The sequence below is a fragment of the Oncorhynchus keta genome, unplaced genomic scaffold, assembly GCF_023373465.1.
Source record: "Oncorhynchus keta strain PuntledgeMale-10-30-2019 unplaced genomic scaffold, Oket_V2 Un_scaffold_3567_pilon_pilon, whole genome shotgun sequence".
Classification (NCBI taxonomy): domain Eukaryota; kingdom Metazoa; phylum Chordata; class Actinopteri; order Salmoniformes; family Salmonidae; genus Oncorhynchus; species Oncorhynchus keta.
This window is the reverse complement of record NW_026290921.1, coordinates 335,727-355,325: the sequence shown is the minus strand read 5'-3', so window position 1 is coordinate 355,325 and position 19,599 is coordinate 335,727. Positions and strand designations below refer to the sequence as shown.

General features: G+C 47.2%; 1 protein-coding gene across 11 annotated transcripts in view; it reads right to left on the bottom strand.

Moving 5' to 3' along the window:
* The window catches only part of cep112 (centrosomal protein 112), a 315,718-nt gene that overhangs the window by 218,226 nt on the left and 77,893 nt on the right, over window positions 1–19,599 (bottom strand). For 2 of the 11 annotated variants that reach the window (XM_052516011.1, XM_052516016.1), the window contains 2 exons: window positions 10,904–10,951; window positions 10,719–10,793 (listed from right to left, as the gene is read on the bottom strand). The exons of 5 other annotated variants lie outside the window; for them this stretch is intronic. In XM_052516011.1, the coding sequence (XP_052371971.1) occupies window positions 10,719–10,793; window positions 10,904–10,951 (123 nt within the window). Of the gene's footprint in view, window positions 1–10,718; window positions 10,794–10,903; window positions 10,952–16,101; window positions 16,183–18,325; window positions 18,414–19,599 lie in introns of all 11 variants that reach the window. 4 more of the 11 variants (XM_052516012.1, XM_052516017.1, XM_052516013.1 and 1 more) reach the window with 3 other exon arrangements.

Genomic DNA, 19,599 nt, shown 5'->3' with positions numbered 1-19,599 from the left:
GTCTCCTAGAGATGAACAACATGGGACCACGCAGCCGTCATACCGCTCAGGAAGGAGACGCGTTCTGTCTCCTAGAGATGAACAACATGGGACCACGCAGCCGTCATACCGCTCAGGAAGGAGACGCGTTCTGTCTCCTAGAGATGAACAACATGGGACCACGCAGCAGTCATACCGCTCAGGAAGGAGACGCTTTCTGTCTCCTAGAGATGAACAACATGGGACCACGCAGCCGTCATACCGCTCAGGAAGGAGACGCTTTCTGTCTCCTAGAGATGAACAACATGGGACCACGCAGCCGTCATACCGCTCAGGAAGGAGACGCGTTCTGTCTCCTAGAGATGAACAACATGGGACCACGCAGCCGTCAGGAAGGAGACGCGTTCTGTCTCCTAGAGATGAAACAGGTACAACATATCCGGGAAAACGCGTTCCTCCTAGAGATAAACAACATGGGACCACGACATACCGCTCAGGAAGGAGACGCGTTCTGTCTCCTAGAGATGAACAACATGGGACCACGCAGCCAAATACCGCTCAGGAAGGAGACGCTTTCTGTCTCCTAGAGATGAACAACATGGGACCACGCAGCCGATCATACCGCTCAGGAAGGAGTCCGTTCTGTCTCCTAGAGATGAACAACATGGGACTCAGGGAAGGAGACGCATTCTGTCTCATAGAGATGAACAACATGGGACCACGGAGCCATCATACCGCTCAGGAAGGAGACGCGTTCTGTCTCATAGAGATGAACAACATGGGACCACGCAGCCATCATACCGCTCAGGAAGGAGACGCGTTCTGTCTCATAGAGATGAACAACATGGGACCACGCAGCCATCATACCGCTCAGGAAGGAGACGCATTCTGTCTCCTAGAGATGAACAACATGGGACCACGCAGCCATCATACCGCTCAGGAAGGAGACGCAGGGAGATGAACAACATGGGACCACGCAGCCGTCATACCGCTCAGGAAGGAGACGCGTTCTGTCTCCTAGAGATGAACAACATGGGATCATACAGGAAGGAGAAATTCTGTCTCCTAGAGATGAACAACATGGGACCACGCAGCCATCATACCGCTCAGGAAGGAATAGAGATGAACAACATGGGACCACGCAGCCATCATACCGCTCAGGAAGGAGACGTGTTCTGTCTCATAGAGATGAACAACATGGGACCACGCAGCCATCATACCGCTCAGGAAGGAGACGTGTTCTGTCTCATAGAGATGAACAACATGGGACCACGCAGCCATCATACCGCTCAGGAAGGGAGACGCAACATGGGACCACAGCCGTCATACCACTGTTCTCCCTAGAGATGAACAACATGGGACCACGCAGCCTTCATACCGGGAAGGAGACCATTCTGTCTCCTAGAGATGAACAACATGGGACCACGCAGCCGTCATACCGCTCAGGAAGGAGAAAAAGCATTCTGTCTCCTAGAGATGAACAACATGGGACCACGCAGCCGTCATACCGAAAGGAGACAGAGATGAACAACATGGGACCACGCAGCCGTCATACCGCTCAGGAAGGAGACGTGTTCTGTCTCATAGAGATGAAGGTACTTTGGTGTGAAAAGTGCAAATCAATCCCAGAACAACAGCAGAGGACCATGTGAAGATGCTGGAGGAAACAGGTACAAACGTATCTATATCCACAGTAAAACGAGTCCTATATCGACATAACCTGAAAGGCTGCTCAGCAAGGAAGAAGCCACTGCTCCAAAACCGCCATAAAAAAGCCAGACTATGGTTTGCAACTGCACATGGGGACAAAGATCGTACTTTTTGGAGAAATGTCCTCTGGTCTGATGAAACAAAAATAGAACTGTTTGGCCATAATGACCATTGTTATGTTTGAAGGAAAAAGGCGGAGGCTGCAAGCCAAAGAACACCATCCCAACCGTGAAGCACAGGGGTGGCAGAATCATGTTGTGGGGGTGCTTTGATGCAGGAGGGACTGGTGCACTTCACAATAGATGGCAAGATGAGGAAGGAAAATTATGTGGATATATTGAAGCTTTTTCATTACATTTCATTATAGTACAACGGTTGATTTGTCTAATCTTAGCAATTTCTTCTTAGCTAGCTACATAGCCGTCCTTGTGTCAGAGATAATTGCATAATTATCGTATTTCGTCGCCCTAACGTAGCCTTCACTGCTATTTGCCCAGCAGCAGCATAATAAAAATGATTAGCAACTGTATGCTATTCACTCAACTGAACGACATTAGTTTAGTGTTAGCTAGCTACATTGTCTTTGTTTCCAAGATAACGTGTAGTTTAGAGTGTGTAATCTTGGATGATTATCTTAATTTAGAGGCTCGCTAGCCAGCTATTTGTCGTCCTTAACGTGGAGACTCTGCTCAAACACTAACAGCTAACAGCTGACAACGTCTACTGAATCGATTCAACAACCCGGTCGCAGTCACAGGTAGTATCACATTTTCATTTCATTTCATTACAGTACAACGGTTTGATTTGTTTGATCGTAGCTAGCTACATAGCCGTCTTTGTTTCAAAGATAATTGTGTAGTCTAGAGCATTTTCTAGGTTAGCTAGCCAGCTATTGTCGTTCTTTAGGCGTAACGTAAACAACACTGCTAGCTAGCCAGCTAGCCCCTGAATAGTAGCACTGTAGAAACTATTACACTCAACAAACTTGATTAGTGTAGTGTCAACAACAGCTACTGCCAGCTAGCCTACTTCAGCAGTACTGTATCATTTTAATCATTTTAGTCAATAAGATTCTTGCTAAAGCTAACTTTCTGAACATTCGAGACGTGTAGTCCACTTGTCATTCCAATCTCCTTGCATTAGCGTAGCCTCTTCTGTAGCCTGTCAACTATGTGTCTGTCTATCCGTTCTCTCCTCTCTGTACAAACGCTCCACACCACGTGGCCGCGGCCACCCTAATCAGCGCGTAACCCATATTCCAGGTCTCCGGTAGCCTCTGGAACTGTCAGAATGAATATTAACAAGGCAGAGTTCATCTCAGCCTATGCCTCCCTCCAGTCCCTCGACTTCAGGCAGAAACATGGATCACCACAGATAACACTGCTACTCCTCTGCTCTCTCTCGTCCGCCCACGTGTTCTCGCACACCCGAGAGCTTCTGGTCAGCGGGGTGGTGGCACCGAATCTCTCCCATTACTTTCCTCTTTCTCCCCTTACCCAGTCTGTCTGAATATTCCATGCCACAGTTACCAGCCCTTTCAAGCTTAACATCCTTATCATTTATCGCCCTCCAGTTCCCTTGGAGAATCAATAGCTTGATGCCTTGATAAGCCCTTTCCTGAGGACTCTCACCTCCAGTCAGAATGAATATCCCCACATTACATTCCTCTCTGCCTCCTCCAGTCAGAATTTGAATATCTCACCTTCCCCCTCTACTCCAGGCAGGCAATGAATACCTCATCTTTACTAGATGCTGTTCTTCCACTAACCTCATTGCAACTCCTCCAAGTCTCCGACCACTACCTTGTATCCTTTTCCCTCTCGCTCTCATCCAACACTTCCCATATGCCCCTACATGGTATCGCGCCTCCCAACCGTCCCAACCCCAGTCAGACCTGGCATCCTTTCATCCCTCCTCTCTACATTTTCCTCCTCTGCCTCTGCTGCAAAGCCACTTTCTAATTCTAAATTCCAAGCATCTGCCTCTAACCCTAAGAAGCTCTTTGCCACCTTCTCCTCCCTCCTGAATCCCCCAGTCTGAGATGAATATCAACCATTTTGAAAAGAAGGTCGACGACATCCGATCCTCGTTTGCAGAATGAATATTCTGCCACATTACCCTATGCTCTGACCTCTTTCCAGTCAGAATGAATATCTCGCCTTGTGATTACTCCCTCTCCCAACAACCTGCCCGCTTACCACCCTATCCCCTCCTCTCTTCTCCAGACAGTTCCGGAGACCTTCTCCCTTACCTCACCTCGCTCATCAACTCATCCCTGACCGCTGGCTACGTCCCTTCCGTCTTCAAGAGAGCAGAATGAATATTACCACATTATCCCTCCGATGTCAGAACTACAAGTATCCCTTCTCTCTTTCTCTCCAAAACTCTTGAGCGTGCCGTCCTTGGCCATCTACCGCTATCTCTCTCAGAATGACCTTCTTGATCCAAATCAGTCAGGTTTCAAGACTATCATTCACATGACTGCTCTTCTCTGTATCACGAATGAATACTACCACATTCTCTCCTCTGCTCTCATCCTTCTAGACAGTCAGAATCAGATCCTCCTCTCCAATTGGGCATCACGCACCTACCTGACAGGTCGCTCCTACCAGGTGGCGTGAATGCGAATATCACTCACATTCTCACCACTGGTGTCCCCAGGGCTCTGTTCTAGGCCCTCTCTTATTCTCGCTATACACCAAGTCACTTGGCTCTGTCATAACCTCACAGGTCATCATTGCTATGCAGACGACACACAATTAATCTTCTCCTTTCCCCCTTCTGATGACCAGGTGGCGAATCGCATCTCTGCATGTCAGACATATCAGTGTGGATGACGGATCACCACCTCATGAACCTCAGCAAGACGGAGCTCCTCTTCCTCCCGGGAAGGACTGCCCGTTCCATGATCTCGCCATCACACAACTCCATTGTGTCCTCCTCCAGAGCGCTAAGAGACCTTGGCGTGATCCTGGACAACACCCTTCGTTCTCAACTAACATCAAGGCGGTGTCCCGTTCCTGTAGGTTCATGCTCTACAACATCCGCAGAGTACGACCCTGCCTCACACAGGAAGCAAGCGCAGGTCCTAATCCAGGCACTTGTCATCTCCCCAGTCTGGATTAATGCAACCGCTGTTGGCTGGGCTCCCTCCTGTGCCATTAAACCCCTACAACTCATCCAGAATGAATCTGGTGTTCAACCTTCCCAAGTTCACACCCCGCTCCTCCGCTCTCTCCACTGGCTTCAGTTGAAGCTCGATCCGCTACAAGACCATGGTGCTTGCCTACGGAGCTTCAGTACCTCCAGGCTCCAGTCACACCCAAACAAGGGCACTATCCACCTCTGGCCTGCTCGCCTCCCTACCACTGAGGAAGTACAGTTCCCTCCTCAGCCCAGTCAAAACTGTTCGCTGCTCTGGCCCCCAATGGTGGAACAAACTCCCTCCTCACGTCAGGAAGCGGAGTCAATCATTCCGGAGACACCTGAAACCCCACCTCTTCATACCTAGGACAGGGTAAGTAATCCTTCTCACCCCCTAAAAAGATTTAGATGCACTATTGTAAAGTGGCTGTTCCACTGGATGTCATAAGGTGTATGCACCAATTTGTAAGTCGCTCTGGATAAGAGCGTCTGCTAAATGACTTAAATGTAATGTAAATGAAGCAACATCTCAAGACATCAGTCAGGAAGTTAAAGCTTGGTCGCAAATAGGTCTTCGAAATGGACAATAATTAATGATTAAATGTCAGGAATTGTGAAAGACTGAGTATAAATGCATTTGGCTAAGGTGTATGTAAACTTCCAAACTGAATGTATGTATATTTCAGGGGCAGTTGCTCCATAAACAAATGCCTGGGGGTTAGATCTGAGTCATATTCATTAGGCACCAAATGGAGAAAAAGAAACTGCCTGAAACTGGGAGGGACTACCTGAAATTGCCCAATAAGAAATGCTTTCATTTTTCATGCAAAACATTTTGCTACTGTGTTCTCTAATGAAATTGACCCTGTTATATATGCCATTTAGCTGACGCTTTTATCCAAAGCGACTTACAGTCATGTGTGCATACATTCTACGTATGGGTGGTCCCGGGAAACGAACCCACTACCCTGGCGTTACAAGCGCCATGCTCTACCAACTGAGCCACAGAAGGACCACTGTTATTTGTCAGACCTGTGATATAAACCTGTTGCTCTAGTAGACTCCATGCCCAAGGTTAAAACATACAGAACACATCCGAGGCAACCAGGGGTAAGAAAACAGACGGTGTGACTGAAAGAATGACCATAAAACAACCACTGTGAAACCAGATAAGCCCATCTACATAAGCCAGTCAGGTCTGTTGGCAGGAGTTTCTCTGTTCCCTTTGTGGGGTTGGAGGTAAGAGGTGCAGGAAACCATTTTTCACCTCGCCCACACGCTCACACACACACACACACACACCGATACACACACACATTCCCAGCCCAGACAGTAAAATCCCAGTTCACCACCATTTCCTCTCTTGAAAGGCAAGTGCTTCTGAGCGCCTTTTAACTAGGCCCCATATCACCACGCCGGGTTGTGATCTGGCCTCTATAAAACTACTAAGAGGGCTGGCCGGCTCTCCTTCCTGGCTCCTCAACACACAGTCTGGGACTGACAGCTGACTGCTATCAACCTCCTACACAAACACACTAATACAGCACACACACACACACACAGAATAATATTCCAAGCATTAGTTCCCATTTTCAGGCTCGAAGGCCCTGCTTTCTTTCATCTGTTGATTCTCAACAAACAGCAGTGAGGAAGACTGTGACACTTGGTGCTTGACTGGGTTGAAAATGTAATAATACAAAAAGTTATGTGAACATGTGAGTCTCCTCTCCTCCAGTCAGAATGAATATCACCACATTACTCTCCTCTCCTCCAGTCAGAATGAATATCACCACATTACTCTCCTCTCCTCCAGTCAGAATGAATATAACCACATTAGTCTCCTCTCCTCCAGTCAGAATGAATATTACCACATTAGTCTCCTCCAGTCAGAATGAATATTACCACATTAGTCTCCTCCAGTCAGAATGAATATCACCACATTAGTCTCCTCTCCTCCAGTCAGAATGAATATCACCACATTAGTCTCCTCTCCTCCAGTCAGAATGAATATTACCACATTAGTCTCCTCTCCTCCAGTCAGAATGAATATCACCACATTAGTCTCCTCTCCTCCAGTCAGAATGAATATTACCACATTAGTCTCCTCTCCTCCAGTCAGAATGAATATCACCTCATTAATCTCCTCCAGTCAGAATGAATATTACCACATTAGTCTCCACCAGTCAGAATGAATATTACCACATTAGTCTCCTCTCCTCCAGTCAGAATGAATATAACCACATTAGTCTCCACCAGTCAGAATGAATATGACCACATTAGTCTCCTCTCCAGTCAGAATGAATATTACCACATTAGTCTCCTCCAGTCAGAATGAATATTACCACATTAGTCTCCTTAGTCCAGTCAGAATGAATATTACCACATTAGTCTCCTCTCCTCCAGTCAGAATGAATATAACCACATTAGTCTCCTCCAGTCAGAATGAATATCCACAGTCTCCTCCCAGTCAGAATTAATATTACCACATTAGTCTCCTCCAGTCAGAATGAATATTACCACATTAGTCTCCACCAGTCAGAATGAATATCACCACATTAGTCTCCTCTCCTCCAGTCAGAATGAATATCACCTCATTAATCTCCTCCAGTCAGAATTAATATTACCACATTAGTCTCCACCAGTCAGAATGAATATTACCACATTAGTCTCCTCTCCTCCAGTCAGAATTAATATTACCACATTAGTCTCCACCAGTCAGAATGAATATGACCACATTAGTCTCCTCTCCTCCAGTCAGAATGAATATTACCACATTAGTCTCCTCTCCTCCAATCAGAATGAATATTACCACATTAGTCTCCACCAGTCAGAATGAATATAACCACATTAGTCTCCTCTCCTCCAATCAGAATGAATATTACCACATTAGTCTCCTCTCCTCCAATCAGAATGAATATAACCACATTAGTCTCCTCTCCTCCAATCAGAATGAATATTACCACATTAGTCTCCTCCAATCAGAATGAATATAACCACATTAGTCTCCTCTCCTCCAGTCAGAATGAATAACCACATTAGGAGGGCTGATGAGCATTGTTGGTGGTGCCCATTGAACCAGTCTCTCTCGCTCCCACGTTTCCTCTCTCTCTCTCTATTCCTCCCTCTCACTCTCTCTATCCCCCTCTGTCCCCCCTGTCCCTCTCCCTTCTTGGCCAGCTCACTGAAGTTGATCTAATTGAGTACAGCATTTCTCCAGGGGGACATAAAAAGCCATGGCGATTAGAGTCAAGTCATGCTCAGTTTTATATTAACAGTGTGAGTAAAGGCGGGTGAGGGACTTCAAAGCGTCCTTTCAGAATGGGATTTTCAGCTTAAATCCACATAAGGAAAAACTGTCACCACTGGTCAGGTTTTTTTCTCTCTTAAAGGGGCATTCGGAATCGTCCCTTTAGAAACAACATAAACGCAACACAAAGCGCAGCCTAGAACACAATTTTCATGCATAAGGAGATTAAACTCTTTACCAGAGTGACAACAGTGTGTCACTATGTTAAATTTGCTTTGAATGGGACTTAACTTGCAGTTCACAGTTTTGGGTTAATGTTATGATCTTGGACTCTTACTCCTTAGAATTTGGATTCACAAATTCAACGTTATCGTCCCGTTGACATGGAATAGGAGATTGACCAGGCCTACCTCCATCACTATGGATAAAGCCTAGAAGGCCAGCATCCCGGAGTCGCCTCTTCACTGCTGATGTTGAGACTGGTGTTTTGCGTGTACTATTTAATGAAGATGCCAATTGAGGACTTGAGAGGCGTCTGTTTCTCAAACTAGACACTAATGTACTTGTCCTCTTGCTCAGTTGTGCACCGGGGCCTCCAACTCCTCTTTCTATTCTGGTTAGACCCAGTTGGCGCTGTTCTGGCTTGGATTTTGCTCTGACATGTACTGTCAACTGTGTGACCGTATATAGACAGGTGTGTGCCTTTGTCTAATTAATAGAATTTACCACAGGTGGACTCCAATAAAGTTGTAGAAATATTACAGGATGATAATGATCAATGGAAACAGGATGCACATGAGCTCAATTTCAAGTCATAGCAAAGGATCTGAATTCTTATGTAAATAAGGTATCGTTTTTTAAATATATAAATGTGCAACAATTCTAAAAACCTGGTTTTGCTTTGTCATTATGGCGTATTGTGTGTGGATTGATGATGTTTTAAAAATGTAATTCAATTTAGAATAAGGCTATAAAGTCATTTTTGGGGAAAAAGTCAAGGGGTCTGAATACTTCCTGAATGCACTGTACATGTACAGTAGGTATGAAAAAAGTGACTATGAACAGATAATAAACAGCGAGTAGCAGCAACGTAAAAAGGGGTCAAGCATTTGCATAACTGTTTAGCAGTCTTATGACTGGGTAGAAGCGGTTAAGGAGCCTTTTGGACCCAGACTTGGTGCTCCGGTACTGCTTGCCTGGCTCCAGTGATGTACTGGCCTGTACACGCTGCCCTCTGTTGCGCCATGCGGTCAGATGCCGAGCAGTTTTCATACCAAGCGGTGATGAAACCAGTCAGGATGCTCTCAATGGTGTAGACATCGAATTCGTTGAGAATCTGAAGACCCATGCCAAATCTTTTCAGTCTTCTGAGGGGAAATAGGTGTTGTCATGAACGCTTCACAACTGTCTTAATGTGTCTGAACCATGATAGTTTGTTAATGACAGGACTTAGTGCCTGCAAGAAACATGAAGCTCTCAACCAAAAGGAGGAGAGGAGACTAGTGGATTAGTGTCCCGCTCCTTGAAAGTGTCAGCTTTAGCCTTTAGCTCAGTGCGGATGTTGCCTGTAATCCATGGCCTCTGGTTGGGATATGTACTTATGGTCAGAGTTGGGATGATGTCATCGACGCACTTATTGATGAAGCCGGTGACTGATACGGCATACTCCCCAATGCCGTCGGCTGAATCCCGGAACATATTCCAGTCTGTGCTCTTAAAACAGTCCTGTATCTTAGCATCCGCGTCATCTGACCAATTCCGTATTGATCGAGTACTTCCTATGCTTGAGTTTTTGCTTGTAATCAGGAATCAGGAGGATAGAATTATGGTCAGATTTGCCAAATGGAGGACAAGGGAGAGTTTTGTACGCGTCTCTGTGTGTGGAGTGAAGGTGGTCTAGAGTTTTGTACGCGTCTCTGTGTGTGGAGTGAAGGTGGTCTAGAGTTTTGTACGCGTCTCTGTGTGTGGAGTGAAGGTGGTCTAGAGTTTTGTACGCGTCTCTGTGTGTGGAGTGAAGGTGGTCTAGAGTTTTGTACGCGTCTCTGTGTGTGGAGGAGTTTTGTACGCCCTCTGTGTGTGGAGTGAAGGTGGTCTAGAGTTTTGTACGCGTCTCTGTGTGTGGAGTGAAGGTGGTCTAGATGTACGCGACTCTGTGTGTGGAAATGGTCTAGAGTTTTGAAAAGGTGGTCTATTTAAGCTAGAGTTTTGTACGCGTCTCTGTGTGTGGAGTGAAGGTGGTCTAGAGTTTTGTACGCGTCTCTGTGTGTGGAGTGAAGGTGGTCTAGAGTTTTTACCCCCTCTGGTTGCACATGTGACATGCTGGTAGAAATGAGGGAAAATGGATTTAAGCATTCCTGCATTGAAGTCCCCGGGCACTAGGAGCCCCACTTCTGGGTGAACATTCTCTTGTTTGCTTATGGCCTTATACAGCTGGTTGAGTGTGGTCTTAGTGCCAGCATCGGTTTGTGGTGGTAAATAGACTACTATGGAAACTCTCTTGGTAAAGAGTGTTGTCTACAGCTTATCATAAGGTACTCTACCTAAGTATTGATTGAGGTACTCAACAGGTATTGCTTTCTGGAATGGTTGATGGTTATTAGATGGCTGTCTATGGTTAGGTGGGTGTTCTAGTGCCCACCTCTTTCTCCTGTCTTGCTACTGGGGTCTGCTCATCAGTCCCGGTGCTGTTCTTCAGGCTGGATTTGAGGAATATCTACAGTATGGAAATGAAAGAGTAGGTAAGAAAGAGACGGGGGGAGAGAGTGAGGAAAAGGTAACACTTATCTGCCCTCAACACACATGGGAACCCTCCCTTACACTTACCGGAGACAAGGGGACAGGGTTCTCTCTCAAATACCTGGGGTTCTCAATCTGCAAGAGAACAAGAAAAGAAACAGAAAAAAGGCCCTTTACTTATTTTGCATCTCCTCCTTTTTCTCAAGACAAGGCTCCAGCACACACACACACACACACACACACACACACACACACACACACGCACACACACACACACACGCACGCACGCACGCACGTCCCTCCCGACCTCCGCCCTCGGTTTGTCTTAAACAATACAGGACTTCAAACTTCAAAGGTCAGCACTTAACACACAGTTAGTTTCTTCCCTCAGCTCTGACTGTTTACAGAAAGGGAATACCTCGGGCCACTTCAAGGCATTGTGTGTGTTCAGCTCAGCTAGGCCCATTTCCGCTTGGCTCCTCTTTCTGCCAGTCAGCCCTTTTGTCAACCCCTGTTACTCCGTAAACTATCCATGACGCGTCTATCGGCCCAGAGAGACAGATGTGTATACATACTCCCTCACTAAACACGCCCGCTCTGTCCCCTTTGATTACACAGGGAAGAAAAAACACAATGAGACTGAAGAGACGGCTAACAGGAACGACAACTCTGACGTCAGCCCACCTTAGAGTGTGTTCAGACACAAGTGGACTGACTGACATGGCTATGGAGTAAAACCATCAATGGTTCAACTCTGTTAGGGGATTAAGCCGGGAGGAGAAACTCTACTGTAGCGAGTCGACGGAGTTGGCGGTTTCATCTAATTTCATTCTCCTTCTTCTCCTTTCCTCTTGTTGTGAGTGACCTCCTTATTTCTCTATAAACTTCCCAGGCAGCTTCACACAGTGTGGAAGACAGCTGCAAGGGAGCAGGCGGGATCACAGCCTTCTGAAACAGAGATCCTCTGACTTTGTAGATGACAACAAATGACAGAGAGAGAGAGGAAAGAGTTCTACAGCTAAGGCTCAAAGTGCCAGGGAGGGGCGAAGGACGGGAGTAGAGTGTGTGTGTGAGTATGTGTGTGTGTGAGTGTGTTTGTGCGTGTTTTCTCTATGGTGTGAAGGTTCAAGTTGGTGAGCTCATTCAGTAATCCTAAATGAATGGGGGACTGAGGCCTGTTTGAAGGCCCAGAGCTGGAGACCAAACTGGTCTGAACTAAATGACATGTCAGTAAGACAGTGGACATCCAGTATACTCCAGAACGACCAATCATTCAATACTAAACAGGGAGTGGCTGGACAAACCTCTGCCCTCTGAGCATAGAGCTGGTGCAGAGAAACACTTTTGTTTAACCTCTGACACCTAGTTCAGCAAATCAGGCTTATAAATAAAAGTGATTATAAAGTCTTAACAACATTTTTGAATACTGAAAGACGTCCCACACTTACCTCCCTCTCTGACCATGGGAGGCCCAGACCATGGGAGGCCCACATCCAACTCTGGGGAACATCCAACTCTGACCATGGGAGGCCCACATCCAACTCTGACCATGGGAGGCCCACATCCAACTCTGACCATGGGAGGCCCACATCCAACTCTGACCATGGGAGGCCCACATCCAACTCTGACCATGGGAGGCCCACATCCAACTCTGACCATGGGAGGCCCACATCCAACTCTGACCATGGGAGGCCCACATCCAACTCTGACCATGGGAGGCCCACATCCAACTCTGACCATGGGAGGCCCACATCCAACTCTGACCATGGGAGGCCAGACCAGACATTGGGGCAGGGCCAGACCAGACATGGTGGTGAAACATAAACTGGTGCTAGACTAAACTAAAGTGTGTGTTTGCTTGTGATGTCTGCCCAGCACTGGTACTGGATCCTGTCTGTGGCATTCTCCCTGACAAGGACAGATGGATGAGGCGGCCGCAGACAGAGGAGAGAAGAGAGGAGAGAGGAGAAGAAAGGAGAGCCACTCCACATCAAGGACCTACCGCTCAAGCCAAACAAACACACGTTGTGATGCATCACTTCCTAACGTTGACCCAACGTTGGGCAACAGGTCTGTGAGGTAGACAGGGACAATCGACTGGACTATGAGGGGAAAGACTGCGGTTGTTCTGTTCTCTCCTAAAGGTGAGAGGGAGAGACCTGGCTAGGTGGCTAGATGGCTCTGGGGTACAGACATTCCAAAGAGGATACCAGAAAAGTTTAAACAAAGCATGACCAGGCAAGACAGAATTACATTGAGGCAGCAGAGAATGCTGCAGACAGCTGGTAGTTTCAGCTACTGCAACCAAACATCCTGCTCTTAACTCACAGCCACACAGCTTAACTCTGTCTATGTGGTCCTTCTGTTCCAGCTCAGTTCCACAGTAGAGCATGGCGCTTGTAACAGCCAGGGTAGTGGGTTTAACGATCCCAGGGACCACCCATACATAGAATGTATGCACACATGACTGTAAGTGGCTTTGGATAAAGCGTCTGCTAAATGGCATATATTAAGTTCCACAGAGAGCCACTCTATTATGTTCCACAGTGCAGAGAGCACAGCCACACAGCTTAACTCTGTCTATGTTCCACAGTGCAGAGAGCACAGCCACACAGCTTAACTCTGTCTATGTTCCACAGTGCAGAGAGCACAGCCACACAGCTTAACTCTGTCTATGTTCCACAGTGCAGAGAGCACAGCTACACAGCTTAACTCTGTCTATGTTCCACAGTGCAGAGAGCACAGCCACACAGTTTAATTCTGTCTATGTTCCACAGTGCAGAGAGCACAGCCTCTGTCTATGTTCCACAGTGCAGAGAGCACAGCCACACAGCTTAACTCTGTCTATGTTCCACAGTGCAGAGAGCACAGCCACACAGCTTAACTCTGTCTATGTTCCACAGTGCAGAGAGCACAGCCACACAGCTTAACTCTGTCTATGTTCCACAGTGCAGAGAGCACAGCCACACAGCTTAACTCTGTCTATGTTCCACAGTGTAGAGAGCACAGCCACACAGCTTAACTCTGTCTATGTTCCACAGTGCAGAGAGCACAGTCACACAGCTTAACTCTGTCTATGTTCCACAGTGCAGAGAGCACAGCCACACAGCTTAACTCTGTCTATGTTCCACAGTGCAGAGAGCACAGCCACACAGCTTAACTCTGTCAATGTTCCACAGTGCAGAGCACAGCCACACAGCTTAACTCTGTCTATGTTCCACAGTGCAGAGAGCACAGCCACACAGCTTAACTCTGTCTATGTTCCACAGTGCAGAGAGCACAGCCACACAGCTTAACTCTGTCTATGTTCCACAGTGCAGAGAGCACAGCCACACAGCTTAACTCTGTCTATGTTCCACAGTGCAGAGAGCACAGTCACACAGCTTAACTCTGTCTATGTTCCACAGTGCAGAGTACAACCACCTGTAGATCTATTATAGATGATGCTTGTGGTAGTGGAGGCTAGGGGAGCATTGCCAAGCACACTGCCTCTTATCATTATCACTACCACAACACAGAGCAGAGCAGGGCTTCACGTCCCCGTCTGATACAGGGAGAGAGAGATGAGAGAGAATCATCAACTTCATCAAAAAAGAGAGAGACCCGTACAGGTGAAGGGGGAGATAGAGGGAGAGAGAAAGAATAAATAAGAGAATAAAGACAACATCAGTGTACTGCTTATCTCTCCCAGGTCCAGTGACTCTCCAGACACAGGAGATAAGACAGGAACACATCTAAAGACTCTCAGTCTCCCTCTCCTCCTTCCTCCTCCTCATCCTCTAGCCCTCATCTCACTGCTCTCTGACTGTATCCCTGTGGTCTGACAGACAATGCAGCTGTGTAGGTGCTAGTCAGTAGTTGTGTGTCAGTGTGACAGGCAACGAGTAGTCTACTGGGCATGGGGTACTCTCTCATCCAATGGTGGTATATTTCATACAACCAGCCTGGAACTGGCTGTGACTGCAATATGCTTCTCAGGCGTCTAGGGCTCCCCCTCTGCTTCAAACAAGCAGGAATTGTAATCCAAACCCTGGTGTGAGAGGCCTATATACTGTACTTACGATGTTTACAGACATGGAATAAATTAGGGACGATTTTTAGCAGGACACAACGTTTTGGGACATTCAGACAGAAATACAGTATATAACCTAAAGTATGTGGACACCTTCTCATCGAACATCTCATTCCAAAATCATGGACATTAACATGGAGTTGGTCTCCCCTTTGCTGCTATAATGGCCTCCACTCTTCTGGGAAGGTTTTCCACTAAATGTTGGAACATTGCTGCGGAGACTTGCTTCCACTCAGCCACAAGAGCATTAGTGAGTTCGGGCCCTGATGTTGGCCGATTAGGCCTGGCTCGCAGTCAGCGTTCCAATTCATCCCAAAGGTGTTCAATGGGGTTGAGATCAAGGCTCTGTGCAGGCCAGTCAAGTTCTTCTCCACATATCTCGACAAACCATTTCTGTATGGACCTCGCTTTGTGCACGGGGGCACTGTCATGCTGAAACAGGAAAGGGCCTTCCCCAAATGGTTGCCACAAAGTCGGAAGCACAGAATAGTCTTTACACCACACCAGCTGACGCTTGGCATTGATCTTAGGCTTGTGTGCAGCTGCTCGGCCATGGAAACCCATTTCATGAAGCTACCGACGAACAGCTAGGCTGCTGACATTGCTTCCAGAAGCAGTTTGGAACTCGGTAGTGTTGCAACCGAGGACAGTGTTGCTCCGAGACGTTTCCACTTCACAATAACAGCACTTACAGTTAACCAGGGCAGCTCTAGCAGGGAAGAAATGTGGCAAAATGACTAGTTGGAAAGGTGGCATCCTATGACGGTGCCACATTGAAATTACTGAGCTCTTCGTTAAGGCCATTCTACTGCCATGTTTGTCTATGGAGATTCCATGGCAGTGTGCTCGATTTTATACACAATTAGCAATGGGTGTGGCTGAAATAGCCGTATCCACTCATTTGAAGGGGTGTCCACATACTTTTGTATATATAGCACAGGAGGTTGGTGGCACCTTATTTTGGGGAGGACTGGCTCGTGGTCATGGCTGGAGCGGAATAAGTGGAATGGTCTCAAATACATTGATACCATTTAATTTGCTCTGTTCCAGCCATTATTATGAGCCGTCCTCCCCTCAGCAGCCTCCAGTGATATTTTGTGTATGTTATGCATGCTTATCGGACTAGAATATGGAATCATGTTGGCTCTATTCGTGACATTTCTATCTGCCACGTTCAACGTTTGGCTACTGAATATGGCCCTGGCAGACATACCCCCAGGTTCCAGCTGTTGAGGCGAGCTTCCAGGTCACTGTCGTCAGGAGATGGCACCACTGGCTTCCTGTGGCCATCCACCTAGGGACCAAAGAGAATAGGTGATATTGAGTGTGGGACAACAAGTGCACATACTGTTCAGTAGGGTGTGTTGTATTCTTATCCCCCAGCCCCACCCAACTGCTTCTCCAACCCTTCTTTACTATACTCTCCTCCCTTCCATTCCTTTTTCTTACTCTCCTCTCTCCTTTCCTCCATTCTCCTTCCTTACACTCCTCCCCCCACCCTCCTCCATTCTCCTTCCTTACACTCCTCCCCCCACCCTCCTCCATTCTCCTTCCTTACACTCCTCCCCCCACCCTCCTCCATTCTCCTTCCTTACATTCTCCTCCTCCCCCCCCCCTCCTCCATTCTCCTTCCTTACTACTCCCCCCCACCCTCCTCCATTCTCCTTCCTTACACTACTCTCCTCCCCCCCCACCCTCCTCCATTCTCCTTCCTTACTCTCCTCGTCCCTCTCCTCTCCTCCATTCTCCTTCCTTACGCTCCTCCCCCCACCCTCCTCCATTCTCCTTCCTTACTCTCCTCCCCTCCTCTCCCCTCCATTCCCCTTCCTTACTCTCCTCTCTCCATTCTCCTTCCTTACTCTCCTCCCCTCCTCTCCCCTCCATTCCCCTTCATTTACTCTCCACATCCCTCTCCTCTCTCCTTTCCTCCATTCTCCTTCCTTACTCTCCTCTCCTCCCCTCCTCTTCATTCCCCTTCCTTACTCTCCTCTCTCCTTTCCTCCATTCTCCTTCCTTACTCTCCTCCCCTCCTCTCCCCTCCATTTACTCTCCTCATCCCTCTCCTCTCTCCTTTCCTCCATTCTCCTTCCTTACTCTCCTTCTCCCCTCCATTTACTCTCCTCATCCCTCTCCTCTCTCCTTTCCTCCATTCTCCTTCCTTACTCTCCTTGTCCCTCTCCTCTCTCCTTTCCTCCATTCTCCTTCCTTACTCTCCTCCCCCCACCCTCCTCCATTCTCCTTCCTTACTCTCCTCTCTCCTTTCCTCCATTCTCCTTCCTTACTCTCCTCATCCCTCTCCTCTCCTCCATTCTCCTTCCTTACTCTCCTCCCCTCCTCTCCCCTCCCCCCCCTCCATTCTACTTCCTTACTCTTCTCATCCCTCTCCTCTCTCCTTTCCTCCATTCTCCTTCCTTACTCTCCTCCCCCCACCCTCCTCCATTCTCCTTCCTTAGTCTGGTCTTCCCTCTCCTCTTTGCCTCTCCTCTTTGCCTCCTCCTCCTCTCTCCTTTCCTCCATTCTCCTCCCCTCCCCCTCTACCCTCCTCTCTCCCATTCCTTACTCTCCTCTTCTCCCTCTCCTCACCTCCTTCTCCTCTTTGCCTCCCTCTCCTCCTACCCACGCCAGATGTTTGGCGGTTCCAGACCATTACCGTCCCGTCCTGTCCCCCTGCAGTCTAAATTCCAGTCCAGGGGTCACAACGCTCTCCCCTCTGTTGTTTTGCTCAGTCTTTTGTTACAGGGCGCCCCACTCCTGAAACGCTGTTATATAATGTGAACTTTACGTGAACGTTGTGTGAATGTTATGCAAACGTTTCCAGAGTGCTGCTGTTGATTCAGGATCAGGTTTTGTGAACATTTCATATATACGTTATAATGTGAACATTTCCAGAGTGCTGTTGTTTTTCGGGTCAGGTTTTGCCTGGGGTTGGGTTTGGGGCTTGGTGAGGATGAGATATCTAAGAAAGAGAAATATCCAATAAAGTGGAAGTGTAGGCATTTTTTTAACCCGACTGAAATTAGGTGGAGGGTGGACTTCTCCCCCTCTCTTTGTCTCTCGTAACAGAACAAGGCACACTGCCAAGTTAACACCTCATATTACACAGACAAATGACGGAAATACTAGGCTGATTAAAATGGTCATAGTCCTGATTCATCGCCTGTAAATGTCACCCACAGTGTTTATTATCATTGATATCGCGGTATGCCAAGTACGAGTGTCACGCACGGTGTAATGTCATACTCTCTGTGTCACAGCCATTCAACCTACCGTGTGAAAATACAATCAATGATATGATGGAGAACGTCATTACAGAATAGAATATGTCCTGCCTGAAATGTAAGACTCCGTAATTACAAACTCAGTAACTAAGATAAAATAGGCTAAACGTAAAGAGTTGCCAAGTAGTGAGTGTAGGAATGTTGTAGAGTACTGCTGACCCCTTTGTTGTGGTCTTCAGAAGAGCGTTTCACTGGGCTGGAGGCCAGGGGCCGAGATGGAGACATCTCCTCATATAGCCGTCTTCTCCTGGATACAGAGGGAATATGAGAGAGGAGAGAGAGAGAGAGAGAGAGAGAGAGAGAGAGAGAGAGAGAGAGAGAGAGAGAGAGAGAGAGAGAGAGAGAGAGAGAGTGAGTGAGAGAGAGAGGGAGAGAGAGAGAGAGAGAGAGAGAGAGAGAGAGAGAGAGAGAGAGAGAGAGAGAGAGAGAGAGAGAGAGAGAGAGAGAGAGAGAGAGAGAGAGAGAGAGAGAGAGAGAGAGAGAGAGAGAGAGAGAGAGAGAGAGAGAGAGAGAGAGAGAGAGAGAGAGAGAGAGAGAGAGAGAGAGAGAGAAGAGAGAGAGAGCGAGAGAGAAAGAGAGAGAGAGAGAGAGAGAGAGAGAGAGAGAGAGGGAGAGAGAATGTGAGAAAGAGAGAGAGAGAGAGAGAGAGAGAGAGAGAGAGAGAGAGAGAGAGAGAGAGAGAGAATGAGAAAGAGAGGGAGGGAGATGAGAGAGGAGAGAGAGAGAGAGAGAGAGAGAGAATGTGAGAAAGAGAGGGAGGGAAGGAGAAATGTGAGAAAGAGGGGAGGGAGATATATAGAGAGAGGGAGGGAAGGAGAGATGGAGAGAGAGATTTACATTAGGAAAGATTGAAGAAAACAACTAAATACAAAGATCTGAGTGTATCACTGGTTATATTACAGGAAACAGCTTCCCTAAATCACTGGCTTACATTATGTCTATCAATATCATTTGTAACTCATCAAATGTGAGTCGTGCAGTACAGATGTAGGATCTTTATATTTTGACCTGTATTGTCGCAGCAAAATAATACTGCAGCAACATGATTTGAAAGGCTATTAGCTGGTGAGGCTATTTCCTGCGGGGCAGGAAAATTCTGAGCAACAAAAGAGTGATCAAATGAAGATTCTACAGCTGTACTTGCCTCATTTCTGATGCATCTATGCTTTTAGCGCACTGCTTTACTCTCAAAAACGAACACCCTTGCCTCTCGCAATTGATTTTTTCCTACTAGCATTGGCTTTGCTGATAGCTACTTTAATGTGGAAAAAAATACTTACCATGACTGAGATGTGGGATCAATACATTAGATCAATACATTAGAGTATCGCAATATTATTTTTCACAACATTATTTTGGTAACTCCAAGTTTTAAAAAATGAAAAGCTAGGTAGTTAACTTTAGCTAGCGCTAGTCAACTGTACCTGCGCCAA